This window comes from Macaca nemestrina, chromosome 1 (genome assembly GCF_043159975.1).
Source record: "Macaca nemestrina isolate mMacNem1 chromosome 1, mMacNem.hap1, whole genome shotgun sequence".
In the NCBI taxonomy this organism is placed as follows: Eukaryota; Metazoa; Chordata; class Mammalia; order Primates; family Cercopithecidae; genus Macaca; species Macaca nemestrina.
The window spans coordinates 228,231,955-228,252,334 of record NC_092125.1 but is presented as its reverse complement, the minus strand read 5'-3'; the positions used below and the strand labels follow the sequence as shown (position 1 = coordinate 228,252,334).

Genomic DNA, 20,380 nt, shown 5'->3' with positions numbered 1-20,380 from the left:
CTTATTTAGAGGTAGTGTTACCATGCATGTCTACAACTTACTTTCAAATAATTCAAGATAAACAGTTAAGCAACATTCCAAAATATGGCACGGTTTCTGCAGGTGGGGACATAGGGGATTAGGGCTCTCGCAGAGGGCCCGAGAAAGAGGAGATCCACTAAGCAAGACATGGCGAGGCCGTGCTAGGTGGCCCGGAGCAGGACTGGAGGCTGGTCTTATGGAGATGCCTCTCGGCTGGGAGAGCCCAGGGAGGGGAAATGGACTGGCGTCCTCCAGAAGAACAGATACTCTTGGCTGATCCAAAATTCAGTGACTTCAGCTCTCACACGGAAGAGGGCCCCACGAGACAAAAACACCAAGAGAAACATGTTAGGAAGCAAAAGGCCAGGACAGGAGCAAAGAAAGCAAAAAGGGTCGAAGGCACCAAGCCCAGGGCCGAGGAGGGAACCAACGCACGCGGGGGAGACCATGCCCTCAGCAGAGCCCCCCGAAAGGGGCAGGAGGAAGAGGTGATGCGAAGAAAGGCCACTCACAGCTCCGAACACCCAAAAAAGGAGAAACCCACTCTCGGGAGCCCTGGGCTCCTCCAGGCCACGGGCGTGGCTGCGGGAAGCTTCAGTTCAGGAGGACCAGTGTGCAGGGCCTTGGCACGGCCCCCAACGGCTTTGCCAGGAAGACAGCCCCGCCTCAGATGCCGCTCTCTTAGTGGATCTTCCTCCCGATCAGGACGAGGCAAAGGTCTGGGAAGTTGGAACCAAGGCGTTCTCCCATCTACCCTCATTCACTCAGACACCCGAGTCTCTGGCAATGTCAAATTTTGGATTCTGAGAACATAATTTTCCTTAGGACAACTATTCAGGGGCTGGGAATTGGCTTGTCTAAATTTGGTGGGTATGGGGCCAGTGCTTTCAAATCCTACATGTCCTATTAACTCTGGTGACGGGCTATGGAAAGAATGCCTATCAATTCAAACACACACATGCATACACACACACACACACAGACAACACACTAGAAAATGGGCAGGGGGGACCTGAACACATGCCTCATGAACGACGATACCCCCGAGGCCAGCAGGCCTGTGAAAGGCACTCAGTATCATCAGGGAAGCTCCGACCACCAGATGCCTCCACATCAGGATGGTTCAAAGAAACAAAGAAAACCAGTGATCACCATGTGACTGGCGAGGGCATGGCGCTGTCTGGGCTGCTGGGTTCCCGCTGATGGATGTGGAAGCTGGCACAGCACGAGGGAAACCTGCCTGGCAGATCCATTAAACCTAACAACAGGTGCTGCTCCACAACCCAGCCGTTCACTCCCAGGCACATCTCCAACACAACGGCCCGTGCGCACCAAAAGCACACTCGCAGCAGCATTACGCAAAAGAGCCAAAAACTAGAACCATTCCATTGCCTATTTGAATGGAGAAGTATCACAGAATCACCAGACACTGGGTTTCTCTACAGCCAGGAAAATGGAAATGCTACTGCTATAGACACAACAGGGACCTCACAGACAAGAGGCCAGCAAAAGAAGTGGGATTCAAAACAGAACATAAAACATGATCCCACCGAAGTCCAAAAAAGGAGGCAAAATTGATCTATGGTGGTGGAATTCAGAAGGGTGGTTCCCTTGGGGGAGGTGAAGGACTGGGGCGAGGGAGGCCTCTGCATCCTGTTCCAGAGCCCCTTCCGGGCTGGGAGGTGGTTACGCAGATGTGTTCACTTGGTAAAATTTGTACCTTTTATAAAAATTAGCTCAAAATGGATCACAGACCTAAATGTGAACCACAAAACTATACAACTCCTAGGAGATAACACAGAACAAAATCTAGGTGACCTCAGAGATGGCTTTTCAGATACAACCCATGCACAATCCATAAGAGAAATAACTAATGAGCTGGACTTCATTAAAATGAAAAACTTCACTCTGCCAAACATACTGGTAAGAGAATAAAAAGACAAGCCATAGATCGGGAAAAAACATTTGCAGAATACGTATCTGATAATGGACTTGCATCCAAAATGTATACAGACATCCGTTCAGGTATCTGAGCAGAAATCTCATGAAGGAAGATGTACAGAAGGCAAATAAGCATGAGAAGATGCTCCACATCATATGTCACTAGAGAACTGCAAATTACAACAACAAGACACCACTGTACGGCCTGCTAGAGCGGCTAAAATCACAACCACTGACAAGACCAAATGCTGGTGAGGATACGGAGCAACCAGAACCCTCATTCACTGCTGGTGGGAACGCAAAAAGGCCCAGCCACTTTGGAAGACAGTATGGTGATTCCTAACAAAACTAAACATACTCTTACCACATGATCCAGCAACCACACTCCTTGGTATTTACCTGTGAGTTGAAACATTATGTACACACAAAACCCCGTACACAAATGTTTCTAACAGCTTTATTCAAAATTGCCAAAAACTGTAAACTACCAAGATGCCCTTCAAGAGGTGAATGGAAAAATAGGCTGTGGCACGTACGTGCAATGAAGTGTCATTCAGCAATCCAAGAAATGACTGAGCGAGACATAAAAAGCCATGGAGGAACTTTAAATGCACAGTGCTGGAAGAAACCAGTTTTGAAAAGCTGCGAACTATGATACCACTTGTATGACGTTCTGGAAGAGGCAACATGGAAACAATCAAAAGAACAGCAGTGCCCGGAGAGGAGGGGAGGGCTGAATAGGTGGAGCGCAGGGGGGTGGAGGGCGATGAAGCTATTCCGTATGATCCATCATGGTGGATCCACGATGTCATGTATTTGTCAAAAATCACAGACTGTATAATGCAGAATGAACTTTAGCGTAAACTATGAGTTTAGTTCATAATACTTTTTAATACTGGTTCATCAATTGTAACAAATGTGTCACACAGCAGGTATGGTGGCTCACATCTGACATCTCAGCACTTTGGGAGGCTGAGGCAGGAGGATCACTCGAGCCAAGGAGTTCAACACCAGCCTGGCCAACATGGCAAAACCCCATCTCTATAAAAACTACAAAAAAAGCATTAGTTGGGCACGGTGGTGCATGCCTGTGGTCCCAGCTACGTGGGGGCTGAGGTGGGAGGACTGTTTGAGCCCAGGAGGTAGGGGTTGCAGTGAGCCATGATTGTGCCACTGGACTCCGGCCTGGGTGACAGAGTAAGATCCCGTCTCAAAAAAAAAGAAAAAAAAAACCTGAAAACAGAACGTGTCACACCAACGCAAAATGTTAATAATAGGGGAAACTCTTGGAGGGGGAGGTCCTATGGGAACTCTCTGTACCAGCTACTCAATTTTTCTGTAAACCTAAAACCGATCTAAAAACATAAAATTATTAATTTTTTAAAATAATAGAACCATGCACTGGCAATCTGTGCTCTTTACCATATGCATGTTATATAGTTCAACAACAACAACAACAAATATCTTTTAAGTGAGGCTTATGAGAGGCTCAGTCCTGAACTGATGCAACTCCCAAGGCCCTAGGGAACCGTGCCCGTCCGGGGAGAACCCTCCCGCAAGCTGCGGCTGCTGAAGGAAGCCCAGACCTGCCCAGGCAGAGACTCAGCTACGTAAGAAATGGAAATCAGTCGGGTGGGGTTTTTTTGGACTTCAACTTAAGAATTTTGGACTTTGAATTTTAATTCATAATGACAAGAAAATTTGATTTTGGAGTTTCATTTCTTTGGACTTCAACCTGCAAGGAAATTTAATTTGGGGACTTTAATTCCTCTCTGGGAAATTCATCATGGAAAGGGGTTTATATTCAAGTCAGAAGCATCTCTAAGTGGTTGGCCTTTTTTATTGAGCGATCTCAATGCTATCATTTAACTTCACTGCAGAGCCTCTGATGAGCTGTGCTGGATGAAATGACTGGATGGAATTTGGAATGGGAAACAGAGTAGGGAATGAGTCTTCAGCAGTGGGTACAGAGGACCCTTGAAAGCAATGCATTAATCCAATCCATTTTACAGCCTTCTGGGGACATCAGTTGGACTGCCTACCGAAGGCCTCCGGAGAATTGAAAAAGGAAAGGTGGTTGGCTTAGTTGAAGTGATTCAGGAAGGTTGGAACCGCCCTGGTGGTGACCAGTCCCCTCCCCGCAAAGACAAAGGCCATACCCCTGGTTTAGTAATGATGAAGGCCAATGAGTTGAGAAAACCAAACCCCGGAAATGTTGTAGGAGCACGGAAATGTTGTAGGAGCATGCCCTTCCCTGGCTTCACACCTCCATGCAAAGGAGCCTCCTGTGGCCTCTCTCTGCCCAGCCCCCATGCCTCTCAGGGCGAGAGCAGCTCAACTGACTGGGGATGGGGAACAGACTAACTGAGCTAACTAACTAGGCTGCTCACTCCTCCTCCCCACTCTCTTCTTTTCAGATCTGCCCACAGTCCGAGATGTGCTTCCAGGCATGCAGAGAGGCGAGGGCTCACCCCAGGTGCAAAGCCCGCTGCTGTCTGGCCAACTTCCACCTGCATCAAAGGCTATCCACATTGGGGGCTGGCACCAGTGGGCACAGCTGGCTCTCAGACCAACCAAGTCCTACACCCTCTTTATCATGAATAAATGCATGATCAAGATAGTGATATTTTCATCTCCGCCATCTGCCTCTCTTGATTGACTGTGCCCATGGACAAGAAACAAGAAGCATGCCCTGTTGTACCTGGTGACCCTGGTGCCCAACTGTTTGGCTGACCTGTTCTATTGTTTTGTCTTCTGAGCATTTACACTCATCAAATTTTTTTCCTTCTACTTTTATTGGGTTTGTTCTGTCTTTTCTCCCCCCAAACTTCTTAAGTTGAACAATTAAAACAATATCTGAAAGTGTACTTTTCTTCCTCACCAACACAGGCATTTAAAACTGTAAATTCCCCTGTATTTACAATTTTACTTGCATCTCCTAAGTTTTGATATGCAATATTATTTTGTCATTCAGTTTTAAATAATTAGGCATTTCTATTTGAGGTCTTCATTGACCCATGGAATAATTAGAAGCATGTTTTAAAATTAAAAAAAAAAAAGCAGTTCAGAGTGGTTGTAGGGGAGGGAGTGACTGACTTCTGATCTTGTGGAATTATGACCAGAGAAAGTTATAAAATTAGATTTTATACCAATTCTCTCAGTATAGGGGATGCCTACTTGGTGAGCTAAAAATAAATATATGAATGATGATCCGTTTTTCTAAGTTTCAAAGTATGCTTTAAAATAATGCATATTCTCTAAATGGGGTATACAGGTTTTCTCAGATCACCTTTTTAAACTGTATTTTATAATATCCTTATTAATTTATTTCTGTTTGATCATCAATCTACTGAGAAGTATGTCTAGATCTCCCATGATTGTGGGGTTTTGCCGATTTCTCCTTATAAGTCCATCAAGTTCTCCTTTCTATCTTGAGGTTACGTATGTTAGAAGTTCGTGGATTCAGAACTGTTTCTTTTCCTAGTGAATTACTTTCTTGGTTATTGTTTAGCAGCCTCCTCGATCCCTAGCGCTGCATTTGTTTTGTGTCTCTATTGTCAGGCGCCATTGTTAGGCTACTTCCATTTGAGGTCAGTACTTCAACATCACTTTTCCCACCTGCCACTTTCTACCTCGAGAGGCAGCAGTGTTTGAGACCCCAGCTGGGTCCCTTATGAGTTGTGTCACTAACCAAGATGGGGAAACTGACCATCAATAAAAATACCAACATGTCAGGTGTGCTTCTATTCAATGTAGCTTTAATTTATTAGTTTACAATGATACCTGAAGAAAAAAAAAGTCATTGGTCCCCATCCTTGAAGGATGCCAGGGAATCATGTAATTACTTCAGAAACTGGCAAATAAAGGGAAGAATCAAGTATTATCCAGCCTTTCCTATACAAACCGCATCTCAATGTAAGCAAAAAGTTGATGTCGGGAAGTTTCTTGTTTTGGAAGCATCCCAGCTAACGAACAAGGGAGGTGTTCTAGAAACAGAACGTCACCACTGCACAAATGACACAGCAGTGGGCATAATGGCTGCTGGTGCAACATAAAAAGAAGTAAGCATTCACCAAGGGCGCAGCAGAGGTGAAGGGGGTGGCACAAACATCACCCGCTACAAAGAATTCTTGCCAAAACCAAAAACAAAACCAAGTGTCTAATCACGCATCTGGATCTAACTCCCAATTGACAGGTAAAGAGGGGACAGAACAACACCTTTATGTTACCACTAGGATGCAAAAACAAAATCCAGACTGTGAGGTGGATGCTCTACAGTACAACGTGGCTTCTTCAACAAATACATTAAAAAGAAACAACAGAGACAGGCACAGTGACAGCAACTGCAGACAGAGACTGAAGAGTCACACTGCTCCACAACCAGTATGGACCTTATTTCTGGACAAACTTAAAAAAATGTTATGAGGTTACTAGCAAAATTGTAACATTGGCTAGATACTTGATGGTATTAGGAGTTACTATTTTAGGTGGGAAATACCAATTATGTTTTTCAATAAGAATTCTTAATTTTTTAGATATACATAAGGAAATATTCATACATGAAATTCTGTAATGTCTGGGATTTGCTTCAAAACAACCCTGGCTTGGGGGAGGACGCTGGGTTGGGAGGTAGCTAAGAGCTGCTGGGGCTGAGTGTCTGCTGCACTGGTTCACCGTGTTATTCTAATGTTGTATATGTTTTAAACTTTTCATAGTACCACTTTCATAACATTGACAATTTACACACACAACTCAGTACAGAATGTCTCACCTCTGCCATGCACATGAGTACTCACCGGCATCAAAGGTGCCGTCTCTGCTCACAGGCACAAGGATGTGGGTCAGGGCACCGGAGCCGGGCTGGCTGGCCTCATCCAGCTGGACCAGCTGCAGTCGTGGCGTTGTTGCGGGTGGGAAGCGGTAGAACTGGAAGGTGAAATACACAGTCTTTGGCCATGACGTTCCTCGGCAGTCCTGGGCCACTCTGAATCCAACAACAGCTCTGGGTTAATCGAGTATCCATGGCACAGAACCTGAGGGGTCTGAGGTGCATTCGCATAAGGGGATGGTCCAGGCACCTTAGTTGCTGGGGCAACAGTAAAGAGGCTGCCACGGTCACCAACGGAACCGCTTTGCTGTGCTCTCAGCAAGCCGGCCAGACAGCAGCACTCTCGAGTATAAGGACACTCTCGGCTAGAGAAGCTGCCTTCAGAGCTACACTAAGATCTAAGAGCTGGACAACACACCATCCACATTTTAATGAAGGACCACAAAAGATGGGGCAAAGCAGCTTTCACAGCATTTAGCATGCCATGGGTGGGTCCTAGCCAAGATAAGATAAAAACAGATGGCACTCCCGAATCTACTAAGACCCGAGCACAGACAGTTCTGCCAGGTCAGAATCTCAACAAAGTTTCTCTTCAACACAGGAAATGTGAAAGCCAGATGAGTAACACAGAATATTCAAGCATTTACCTGCTAAAGGCAAGAAACTGTAGCACCATCTCGTTGCTTTGTAGACAATCCGATTCCTCCTTCTGAGGGTTAAACGTCACGGGGTCTGTAGGGTTGATGGCCTCAGCTGGCTGTTTATTGGCATCCAGAATCTCGGGAAAGCCGGAGGACTGCAGGAGCACCATGGAGGCTCTCGAGGGCTGCCCTGCAGAGCTGAGACACAGAGACTCCTCAGGCAGCCTCCCGGGAAAGGGGGACCCATTTGATGCACCTCCCTGTGGAACGCCTGGTGTTCACAAGGTCCAACAGTCTGACGACACAGCACGTGCCTGGCTCCATCCCACCCAGACCCACACCTCACCTCCTGGTCTGTGTTCCCGCAACAACAACACCTCACCTCCTGGTCTGTGTTCCCGCAACAACAACACCTCACCTCCGGGTCTGTGTTCCCGCAACAACAACACCTCACCTCCGGGTCTGTGTTCCTGCAACACCACCACCTCACCTCCTGGTCTGTGTTCCCGCAACAACAACACCTCACCTCCGGGTCTGTGTTCCCGCAACAACAACACCTCACCTCCGGGTCTGTGTTCCCGCAACACCACCACCTCACCTCCGGGTCTGTCTTCCCGCAACACCACCACCTCACCTCCGGGTCTGTGTTCCCGCAACAACACCACCTCACCTCCGGGTCTGTGTTCCCGCAACAACACCACCTCACCTCCGGGTCTGTGTTCCCGCAACAACAACACCTCACCTCCGGGTCTGTGTTCCCGCAACAACAACACCTCACCTCCGGGTCTGTCTTCCCGCAACAACAACACCTCACCTCCGGGTCTGTGTTCCCGCAACAACAACACCTCACCTCCGGGTCTGTGTTCCCGCAACAACAACACCTCACCTCCGGGTCTGTGTTCCCGCAACAACAACACCTCACCTCCTGGTCTGTGTTCCCGCAACACCACCACCTCACCTCCTGGTCTGTGTTCCCGCAACACCACCTCACCTCCTGGTCTGTGTTCCCGCGACAACACCACCTCACCTCCGGGTCTGTGTTCCCGCAACACCACCACCTCACCTCCTGGTCTGTGTTCCCGCAACACCACCACCTCACCTCCTGGTCTGTGTTCCCGCAACACCACCACCTCACCTCCTGGTCTGTGTTCCCGCAACACCACCACCTCACCTCCTGGTCTGTGTTCCCGCAACACCACCACCTCACCTCCTGGTCTGTGTTCCCGCAACACCACCACCTCACCTCCTGGTCTGTGTTCCCGCAACAACACCACCTGACCTCCGGGTCTGTGTTCCCGCAACAACACCACCTGACCTCCGGGTCTGTGTTCCCGCAACAACAACACCTCACCTCCGGGTCTGTGTTCCCGCAACAACACCTCACCTCCGGGTCTGTGTTCCCGCAACACCACCACCTCACCTCCGGGTCTGTGTTCCCGCAACAACACCACCTGACCTCCGGGTCTGTGTTCCCGCAACAACACCACCTGACCTCCGGGTCTGTGTTCCCGCAACAACAACACCTCACCTCCGGGTCTGTGTTCCCGCAACAACACCTCACCTCCTGGTCTGTGTTCCCGCAACAACACCTCACCTCCTGGTCTGTGTTCCCGCAACAACAACACCTCACCTCCTCCGGGTCTGTGTTCCCGCAACACCACCACCTCACCTCCTGGTCTGTGTTCCCGCAACAACAACACCTCACCTCCTGGTCTGTGTTCCCGCAACAATAGGTGCATGCAAAGGCGTGAACGGCAGCTCCTGTAACTGTTCGGCGATGGAGGTGTCCGGGACCAGGCAGGTCTGGCTCAGGTCAGCTTCCAGGTGGGAGATACCGCCCTCCAACGGGAACTCCTGCTGAACAAAACGAGGGCTTTCGAGTGAGGCCACCAAGGACCCCAACTCCTAACAACCAACGGTGCCCAGATCTAAGGGGATTCATCGATGAATTGCCTCTGGAGGGTTGCCAGCTCTAGCAAATAAAAATACAGAAGGTTCAATTACACTTGAATTTCAGGTAAACAACAAATAATTTTAGTATAAGTATGTTCCCTGCAATATTTGGGACATACTTATACCAAAAAATTATTTGTTGTTTACCTGAAGTCCAAATTTAACTGGGCATCCTATATTTCATGTAGCAACCCAATTTGTGAGTTGAGAAGCAGTGAGGAAGGAATCCTAATTTTATGAGCAGGTCAGGACCGTGGGAGACATCTGACACCTGAGATGGGAAATTCACATCAAAATATGTTTATAGAATAGAAAGATGAAGCTTCCTCAACACTCCAAGATAAACCGTGGCACCGAGCCCCTGGCTGGTGTGTTTGGACAGTCTTTTGTCCTCACAGCCCCTGAACCTTCCTGTCATTCACTCGTATTCCACCTCTACTCCCCTCCAAGGCCGAGGCAGGCCTCTCAGCGAGGAGCTGGCTTGGGAGTTGGGAATGTGCTCTCTCAAGCTTCATTCCCAGGCTTTCTGTTCCAGGCCAGAGGAAACCAGATCACCCTCACACCATGTCTCAGGCACCAGTAATAAAAAGCTAGGCAAGCTCTTCACAAACACACGAGCCCCAGAGATGCTAGAGATAAGGCAGCAGAGACTCATGGTGCTAGGAGTGTTTTCAAACAAGGAATTAAAAGAAACTATTTTTCCTCAACATAACTCCAGTTAAGACCAGAGATGCGGTTTGCGGGTGAACCAGCTGACTTTGGAAACCAAACTCCACAGGAATTCCCCAGGGCTGGTGGCAACACGGGCAGGAGCGCACCCTGAAAACAGGCTGGGGGGGCTCCACTCACCTCCTTTAGCTGCTGACAGCAAGGAGGGTCCCGGGGTACTGGGTGCCTGTCTCAGCCTCTGTCTACAGATCCAGCCACACCTTCCTTTTACTTTCACGTACAGACCTAGGGACAGCTCAGCTTTGTTTTCGCGGGTAGATCACAATCTGAATCAAGTGCCGTGGCATGAAGAACTCACGGGCCACATTCTTCTTTGGTCTCCAAGACAGAATGGTGGCAACTGTCTGAGGCCTCAGAGTAAGCAATAACCCCCGCCCAACCCACATCCCAGGGAACCCGCAAGGTCTCTGCCACCTAACTGAGGACCAGCACAGCACAAACCCGAAGTGAGGAGCTGCGGAGCCACTCCTTGGTGGAAGGCGAGGCGGGAGGTGGGCGGCACTTACTGCCTGAGTCGGGGAGGCCCGAGAGCCATGGGGCAGCTGTGAAGTAGGCCTGGCCACACAGTGCTGAGTCGGGGACCGCGGGGAGGCCGCCAGCTGGGAAATCGACAACTGGAAGGAAAGAAAGCACAGGTGAGGGGCTCAGAAACTTGCCAGTCCATCCACAAAGCTCCCAGCATGCACTAGCCACACCGGGGAACGGGGCAGCCCTGGATCCAGCCACGGAAGGGAGTGATGGCTGCAGCCTCCCAGCCAGGGCAGCTCTGGAACCTGGCACCACTTCTCAAGTTCCTTTATTTAACAACAGAGAGGTGATTCCATGATCTACCCCAGATCATAATATTTGAATAAGAATATTATTAACAAGGAAAACAAGCAAGAAAGGAGAAAGCATCTCCAGCTACAGGGGCAGCCTGGCCTGTGCCTCTCTGTCCCTTGACAGCACTGGACTGAGCACCCCCAAGGCCCTGCCGATTCTAGCCACCTGCACTCCTATCGAACAAACCTCCCTGTTAAGGCAATGACCACCTTGATGCCAAGGGCTGGGGGCCCAGGCACTACTGAAGACACGGATCTCAAACCTGGACTCTAACTCCAGTACACACAGCCAGCATCCGAGACATTCACTGTCAGCAATGATGGCTGGCCCACACCAGGTGCTGGCAGAGAGGCCCCAATGTATGAAGAGGCACTGAGGAACGAATGGGGGGTGGGGTGCATGAAGCATCCCCAGGGGACCCTAGCAGCATCTTCAGGGAGCAGAGGAGATCTTTGGGGCCGGCTCAGCTTCCCTCAGACCCCACAAGGTATTGTGACCACTCAGGGTCACAGAGAAACTGCTCCAGGGAAAATGCCAGGTTGGGCCAGCAGGGAAGCCCAGGAGGCCGTCCACAGACTCGTGCCTTTAGGTGAATCCAGTATTTTTCATTCGTGATCCGGTTTCCCACTGCAGATGACACACTAAAGCTGCTTCCTGGAGACAGCCTTGGATACTGAATTAGTCAACTTTTCTAGAAAGTCAATTCTGAGGGTGATGCTGGCAGACAAAGTCATCAGCAGGAACAAGCCACATCTGACCTCACTCGAACTCACACAGCCAAGGCCAGCCTGGAGCCACAGGTGAGCGCCACGGGTGTCTCAGGACTCCAGAATGGCAGCCAAGCAGGAGCTCAGCTCAGACCGCCGGCGGGCAACGGCCCAGCAGGAAGGAGCCTCTCCTCCCACCCAGGAAGTTCCAGCGCCACAGGGATCTGCGCCGTCGGACATGCAGCTGCCAGCAGCTCGTGGTTCTCAGAGCAGTGCCAGTCTCCACCAGCATTTGTGCCTGGCGGGTGCCCTGGACACCAATAGCTGCCAGGCACCGCTCCTGGTGGAGTTAGTCCGGGAGAGCAAAGAGGGTGAGGACCACACCTCGGTGTCTCTCGGAAAAAGCGAAGGCCATCCAGTCCTGAAAGAGCTGCCACCATGAGATGTAACTGCCAGGGAGATGTGGAGATGCCCTATACAGCAACATAGGGGTTGCGAGCAGCAGCCCCACTAAAAGCCCGCACTGGGAGTCAGAACATCAGGGACAGGCTGCACAGACAGGGCAGGAGGGGACACCCCGCCGCCGCCAGCAATCCTCCCCAGCCACACAGAAGCACGCAGGGAGCAACTGTGCTTAAGCGGAGACAGAGGATTTTCTTGCAAGTAATTGACTCTGGAATTCTGAAGGAGGCCGTGGGGGGCCTGGACTTACCCCTGGTCCCACAGGCGAGTCCTGCGGGGCAGCGAGACCTCGAGGTGCTGGCGCTGGCAGGCCTAGGAGGAAGCACAGTGGGGTAAGAGAGGGAATGTGTCAGCCTGTGTGGGGGGCGGTGGGCCCCTGGACCCCCAGGCAGTCAGGTCTCCACAGGCCTTACCACCTTGTCTGTAACGGGGCGGCCGCTGGTTACTGCTCAGGATCAACAGCAGCGACAGTGCCACCCAAAAGTGTCGCTGTCTGTCTAGAGCCTTGGCATGCACCAGCAGCCAGGAGAGGGGGTACAGCCGGCCTCGTCCTCGTGGTATGCATCCCTTGTTCTTCCTAGGCCAGGAGGTCTCACAGCACAGAGTGCCTGGCGCTCCCTAACGTGCTTCTCCTCACCTGTCATCTTTGCATCTTCCCTGCCCAGAAGAGCTGGGGTCTGAGGCTGCCCTGGTCTTGCAGCTCCCTGACTCAGGCTGTCTTGTTAACTGAGAAGCTCCTGAGCAGGAGCTGCCAACCTGGCTCGCAGCCTCGCAAACGCCCACTAAGCACAAGCTGTCGTCCAGGTCCTGCTGAGGATTCTCCATGCGGGCCCGGTAACACTGGGAGGCCCACCTGGGGAGGCAAGGCCAGCCCTTCATGTGGTCCCCCTGGAGCCAGGGACTGAGAACAGCCTTTGCCCTTTATGAGGCCATGGCTGCCTCCCAAGCATCCAGGGGCTGCCCACAGAGCCAGCAGCCTCATCTCAGGGCCACCTGTACCTGCCCAGCCCCACCTCACCCTAGCTGGCATTTGTGCTGCTTCTGCAACCCCTCCCCAGGCCACATGGACACCTCATGGCCCAGCAGCCCCAGAGCACTCAGCCCCTGCACCTCAGCAGGAGGAAGCACCAGCATCATTGGAGTCTCTGAAACCCACCAGGCTTCTTATGGTATTTCACATACACCGCCACCTGCCTTTGCCTGCCATGATACCACCAAGCCAGACCCTAAGCCCATCCTGACGGGGCCACCTCTGCCCACTCAGAGGCCAGGGTGGGAGCCCCGTGCACTGAGTCATCTGCCTGGCTTCCCTGAGGCCCACAGCCCAGACTCCAGCCCATGTCCTGTCCCCGCCTGGCTCATGACAGCCTCCTTCACGGTGACAGGACTCTCCACTGCAGCAGACACCACCACTCCCCACTGGACTTCCAGGATAACCCAGACCTCCGGAGAAATCAGGCTCCCCCATGGCCCTGTCCCACCTCCTGTCACCCCCATGTGGCCCACATCTTGGGCCCAGCAGCTCGCCTTCCCTCCCTCTCCTGTGGCCTCTGCTGCCATGAAGGTTGGGCAAACAAATCTCCTGTATGTCCTGGAATCCTGAATTCCTGCAGCTCACAGCACGGGCCGGCACCCACGGGACCTACGGACCAAGCACACAGCACAGAGGCCTGTGACGTCAAACGCTGGGCGCTCTGGATAGAGACTGCCCAGTCACTTCCTGTTCCGCTCTGAATCCCAACAAAACAAAAACAAAGAAAACGCTGTTGACCAAGGAGAAACAAATCCAGAAAGCACCGCCCTAACACCAGAGCTGCGCGACCATCGAGCCAATCCCCGCCGCGTGCCTCTCCCAGCAGCTCTCAGAACCCATCCAAGGAGGTGCTTCCCTATCTGCGGGATCTGGTGGAGACTCTGCTAAGGGCCTGTGGGTGGGTGGAAGGCAGTGGGGGCAAGGCCAGAGGGAGCCCTCAACCCTCAGAGGATCCAACTGCCCAGCCCGGCGGGCACAGCTCCCAGTCCAACAACCTCCTGGGCAGTGCCCACTTGGCCCGCCCAACTCCTCTGTAACCAGCCACAGTAACGTGGCTCCAAGGAGCGCAAAGACTCTGGTCAGAGGAATCTGCCCTTCTATAAATGAGCTCACGCACTCGGAGGGAGTTAGCAAATAATCTAGCAAGCTCTGCTTCCCCAGGAAATATCATCTCACTAAAAGCAAAACGCAGATGAGGGTTCTGCGGGGACCCAGCTGTCCTCAAAGCCGGGGCCTCTCCCCAGATTCTCTGAGTGCCTCTTACAGTCCATTTCAGAGCTCCGTGCAGCAACCCCCTGCCCACCTCCTCCCAGAACAGCCTGAAAGATGAGACAGCAGAGCGGCAAGTGCAGTTCCACTCTGCTCCTCCGTAAATGCGAACTCGGAAAACTCCGCAGGCTGATTTTGATAATGAGGACAAACTGCCAGAAATGGCTCCATTATCTTCAGCAGAGACAGCGGGCACTCAAGGGCCAGCTCTCTGCGCCTGTGTGTGTCCTCTTGGGGAGGAAAACCTGGATGAAAAGTTAAACCTTCCAAGCACATCCGAACTTCTCGCATGCACTTTATTTCCCCATCGTCTCAAATTTGCACACAGTGTGGAAAGTTTTTTCAAGTAACTCTTTATGTAATGACTTATGCAAATTTTTCTTCCAAGAGAGTAAACCGACCTAAAAGGCCATTTAAAAAGGCCATTAAAGGTGGCCATTTAAAAAGACATCTGGTGGGAAGCCCAGAGCCCCAGGGCCCAAAACACAGATCCATCCAGTGAAGCACAGCAGGAAGAGATACACCAAGGCCACAAAATAACTCAGTTTCGAATCTCTTTGTTTTAGCGTTCGATGTGGTTATGGGTTAAGGTGCTTCCCAAACTATACTCTCAGTCCTGCCCAGAGGACAGCGTGGCCGCCAGGGAGCACCCGCTGTACTCCAGGCACCAGGAGTCTCCAAAAACCACGGTGGAGTCTGGGAAGCCTGACCACCACAGGACCCTGGTTTCAGGGAAATAACCTGGTGTTAAGAAGAAGAGCACAGAGCCTGGCCAACATGGTGAAGCCCCGTCTCTACTTCCACCACATAACAGGACTCAGCTGACAAGCATCTGGGTCAGCAAGTGAACCGGGAGCAGCAGGCGTGTGCACAGGACACAGGAAGGAGCAGCTGCAGTGAGCAGACCGACACACACAAGGCTGTCTGGGGCAGTGCTGCGAAAACAGCAAAACATCATCAGACACACCCAGGTGCTCCTGCAAATGGAAGCTACCTCAGCAGAACCCGGCAGATCCTGCGTGAGGCAGGGGAGCAACAGGATAGGAGGAGGCCAGCCAGTGTGTGCGGACCTGGGAAGGCAGCCGGGGCAAGTTAAAAAGTGACTAGAGGCCGGGCGCGGTGGCTCACGCCTATAATCCCAGCACTTGAGAGGCTGAGGCAGGCGGATCACGAGGTCAGGAGATCAAGACCACCCGGGCTAACACAGTGAAACCCCGTCTCTACTAAAAATACAAAAAATTAGCCGGGCGAGGTGGCGGACACCTGTAGTCCCAGCTACTTGGGAGGCTGAGGCAGGAGAATGGCGTGAACCCGGGAGGCGGAGCTTGCAGTGAGCCGAGATCGCGCCACTGTACTCCAGCCTGGGTGAAAGCCAGACTCCGCCTCAAAAACAATAAAATAAAAAACAAACAAACAAACAAAAGTGACTAGAGCAGGTTAATTTGCATAGCCATGAAGGAGGGGCCCTCCCACACGAGTGCCTAGGACGGTAACAAGGCAGGAGTCTCTCCAAACCACAGCACTCCAGATCAGGGACACCTGCCTGACAACAAGCCGACTTGCTGTGCTCCCCCAACCCCCGCAACAAGCCTCTGTCCCCAAGGGTCTTTGTTTCTAGACAGCTTACGTAAATGTCTGCTTTTTGGTTTTAAAATCTCTCCTCTGCTCCAAGCCCCCGGAGGCACCTACAGTCTGACCCTGCACACACAGCCCAGGCTACAACACCCTGCTAGCCCCAAAGCAACTTCACTGTGGAGAGTCCGTGCCCGTGGCTCATTTCAGGTTGACAATATTAGAGAGAAAAATGAAAGAAACCCACAGTGTATGTGGGTGTGCTGGCAAACTTGTGGTAACCACGCCCATTAGACATGCTAGGAAACGTACCTGTACATTACCCATAAAACTTAAAAGTAAATTAAAATTTAGTTTAACAGTCATTATAAGACACACCTGTAGGTCCCTGACGGAGCCTGAAGTAATAACACAACACAGAACGGAAAGCTGAGACCTCCACAGCAAGCAGCACCATCAGGTACCTCTCCCAACACGGAGCCCCTCCGTTCACACCCCTGTGGCAGAGGCCTGGGCTCCCTCACTGGGAGGGGGAATCAGTGTCTGGCTGAGCCACCACAGGACCCTGGTTTCAGGGAAATAACCTGGTGTTAAGAAGAATAGCACAGAGCCTGGCCAACATGGTGAAGCCCCGTCTCTACTAAAAATACAAAAATTAGCCAGACATGGTGGCGCATGCCTGTAATCCTAGCTACTCGGGAGGCTGAGGCAGAATTGTTTGAACCCAGAAGGCGGAGGTTGCAGTGAGCAGAGATCACGCCACTGTACTCCAGTCTGGGCAAAAAGAGTGAGACTCTATCTCAAAAAAAAAAAAAAAAAAGCACAGAGACTTAGCTCTTCCTTGGCTGCTCCAAGAAGCTCGTGGCCAGCGGGGCCCTAAGTCGCCAGCACACACCTCTGGCCCAGAGCCAGATCTGAGAAGAGCAGGAAGAGACTAAGTCACTGGTTTCCCGGGACACCAGAGCCAACTGCGATCCAGAAATGGTCCACATGGATTGCCAGAGACAAAGAAAAACTTGGACTTCGCACCGCAGCAGGTTTTGCCACCTCTCTGAAGATTCCTTTTCCCTGACGCTCTATCACTCTCCAGTCTCCACTTGCTGAAAACCTCAGTCAACAACATCTCAAGTGTCTACTTTTCTGTCAATTTAGCTTCAAGAAACTCAAAAGCCCTGCACTCAACTACAGCGCAGGCCTCAGGAGGCGAGGCAGGGCCTGCACTCCGACCCCAGCCCTGGGAGGGCCGCACGTCCCACCTGGTCGCACAGAGCGTCTTCACACTGCCTCTGCACTCGCCTGGAGGGGGACCTGCAAGAGCACGCAACCCACACACATTCCACACGCAAGAGAGAGGGTCACGCCCTCCAGCCCACGGCTCTCAGCATTGTGGGTGAGTTGAACGGCAAAAGTTATATGGTGAAAAATAATGCTCACACAGGCTCACAAGGACAAGATTCCTCAGAATTCCTCCTTCCTCCACCCCCAGGGAGATAATTCTATACATAAGGCAGAGAACACAAAAGAACATTGTTACCCAGAGTAATAATACCACTAAACTCACAGCCCAAAACAGAGGAAGGAGCTCTCCAGCCAAGCCCATGGCCACCAGGCATGCAGCTCCCCACAAAGGAAGCGCACTGGGCTTCACTTCTTCATCACCCATGCGGGCCAGGAGACGAACAGGGATGGGGCTGGGGCAGAAGGCGGCCTCCCCACCAGCAACCCTCTCTCACCTCCCGCGTCACCTCACCAGACGGATTAAAAGTACTGACTACCAGCTAGACATGGTAGCTCGTGCCTGTAATCCCAGCACTTTGGGAGGCCAAGGCAGGACTGTTTGAGTCCAGAAATTCGAGATTAGCCTGAGCAACATGGCAAAATATCATCTATACAAAAAAAAAAAAAGCCTGGTGTGGTGGCATGCATCTGTGGTCCCAGCTACATGGTAGGCAGAGGTGGGAGGATCGCTTGGGCCTGGAAGGTAGAAGCCGCAGTGAGCCGTGACTACGCCACTGCACTCCAGCCTGGGCAACAGACTGAGATCTTCTCTCAAGAAAATAAAAAGTACTGATACACGAAGGGGTCCCGGAGCTGCCGGGCTGCAGTGTCCATGTCCTGACCTAGGGTTTCACTGAGCAGCTATCTATCCCCTCAAGCCACATAACTTTTCAATATGCATGCAGTGTTGCCAATTAAAAAGTGAAAATAGAAGCAAGGGGAAAGGAAGGATGTGTTTTGACCACCCTTACTTTCCCATGTCCATGGATTCATTTTCCAACAAACATTTTATCAGACGCCTGCACTATGACAGGACCATAGGAAGAAATGAAGATAAGGAAACAGCTCAGTGGAGGACGGGGCTGTGGTCTTCATTGAGATGTCTTCCTAGGCTGAAGGGAGAACGGGCCTCTCGAGACATCAGGACACGTGCATGGAGGTCAACGTGTCCTTCCTGGAAACGTGAACAGAGTCGTGAACGGGGTCCCCACAGCACCAGTCCCCTGTGGCCCGACTGCCCCAGCAGGAGCCAGGTGGAACCCCCGCTCCGCCCTGAAACACACCTGTCCCCCTGGGCCTGGCTGTGCTGCCAGCCTGCCACTGAGCAAACTGGGGTCAGCAGAGGGCTGGATGAGGGGTCTTAACAGAGGAAAATGCTCATTTCACTGAGCAACTGCCCAGCTGAGCAAAGCTGCCTGCCTTTAACTATGGGGTCAGCAATTCCGTGGGAGACAGAAGTCCTGAGGGAGGAGGGACGGGGGGCAGCAAGAAGAGGCTGTTGCCTAGCAACTCATGGCAGCTGGCGGAAGGCAGGGATGGGCCAGGCCTTGGGCCTTGGGCCTTGCGGGTAGAGTGTGGCCCTGCTAGGAACAGGGGTAAAGAGCTGGCCCTGAAAGGCAGGGGAAAAGGAAGGACCATCGCTAGTAAAGATGCAGTCTCTGGGGTTTCAAGAAGGGTTGCAAAAAGCAGCTTCCTATCATCAGGCCGTGAAAATAAAGGCTGAGTCAGTATCCAGTGGTACTCTAGACACTAAGAATTCACACGGCAGACCCACCTGAAAGGTCTTTATTCCTAACTATCTGTAGGTAAAAATTCATTCTTCCTAAGAGTTTGAAAACAGGAATCGGAAAACGAGCAAAACCGAAGCAGAGATCAAGGGACAACTGGATGATGAGTGAGCACAGGACTCTGTGCTGCAGGAATCCAGATCGCAGGCAGCCCAGGAACAGGGGGCGTTCGTGACTCGCCAGAGTCCTGAGCTGGGGTCACCTCCAGGATCAGTTTCAGAAGCGTCACCTCCCTTGTCAAAGCCTTGCTCTGACCCACTCTCCCACTCGTTCTCCAGCAAAATGCACCCTTCCCACCTGCACACAAACTTCCATTCCTTGGTTAGAGGGTGGCCAAAAAGCTGTTCCGTGGCCTTAGACTCTCCCCCACCACCATGTAATTGACTGAACCACCCTGATCCAGGGCAAGGGAGCCGCTATCTGTAGGAGAGGATGTTCCAGACCAGCTAGCAGCACAGCAGGCACCATCGGGGCAGGAATCTAACTCCACGTGCCCTGGGAAACACCACAATTACATGTTTGCAATGATCCCTTCTACATGGCTGTTTTCAAATCTATTAAGCAAACAAACCAAAATTCTGACACCACCAGAAGAAAGTTCAAAAGCAAAATATGGGTCAGGGAAATTCCAAGTTACCAAAAAATAAAGACTGGGTGCCCTCTAGTGGCTCAATGCACACTCTTCCATGGTAAGAGATGAATGAACCTTTGCTCCCTTGCAATGTTACAGAGAAAATAAAAAGGATTATTCATAACCGAGAGCCAAAGTACCTCACTTAAAGTGACAGCCGCATATCATTAAGATCTCCAAAGGAACCATATAAGTTGGTGAAATACTGAAGTATGAAAAGTTTCCATCATAAGTTAAACACTAGTGGATATTTAAAAGTCTCTTACACTGGGTTTTGAGAGGCAATGTCTTCCGATGCTTGGAATCTGGGCTGAAGGTAATCATTTAATGTGACATGAATGCAGCCATAAATCCAAATTAAATAAACCCAGTGAAATCAGGGTCCATCCATATAGATTTGCTGGTCCCCAAACAGCGACTGAGAAGTAGATTATGCTGCTACAGCTCATTTGCACCACCGTTCAACTCCTGGGCCTTCCAATAACCAAGGCACACTCCTCTCTGCCAAGGATATGACAGTAAATCTTCTGGGAGGAACTCAAAGCATTGTTCCCAACAGCTCTGTATCTTAAGAAGTCAAGCTAGGCTGGGTGTGGTGGCTCATGCCTGTAATCCCAGCACTCTGGGGCCAAGGTGGGTGGATCACCTGAGGTCGGGAGTTCAAGAGCAGCCTGGCCAACATGGCGAAACCCCATCTCTACTAAAA

At 51.4% G+C, this 20,380-nt stretch overlaps 1 protein-coding gene across 32 annotated transcripts in view; it reads right to left on the bottom strand.

Moving 5' to 3' along the window:
* LOC105479695 (nephrocystin 4) overlaps positions 1 to 20,380 on the bottom strand; it is a 137,224-nt gene that overhangs the window by 33,763 nt on the left and 83,081 nt on the right. For 28 of the 32 annotated variants that reach the window (XR_011606357.1, XR_003017687.2, XR_003017685.2 and 25 more), the window contains 5 exons: positions 12,355 to 12,416; positions 10,620 to 10,727; positions 9,137 to 9,288; positions 7,438 to 7,629; positions 6,759 to 6,946 (listed from right to left, as the gene is read on the bottom strand). Coding sequence is in view for 28 of the 32 variants with exons in the window: in XM_011737870.3 (XP_011736172.2) it covers positions 6,759 to 6,946; positions 7,438 to 7,629; positions 9,137 to 9,288; positions 10,620 to 10,727; positions 12,355 to 12,416 (702 nt within the window). In the remaining 4 variants the exon portion in view is untranslated. Of the gene's footprint in view, positions 1 to 6,758; positions 6,947 to 7,437; positions 7,630 to 9,136; positions 9,289 to 10,554; positions 10,728 to 12,354; positions 12,417 to 20,380 lie in introns of all 32 variants that reach the window. The other 4 variants (XM_071067404.1, XM_071067415.1, XM_071067411.1 and 1 more) reach the window with 2 other exon arrangements.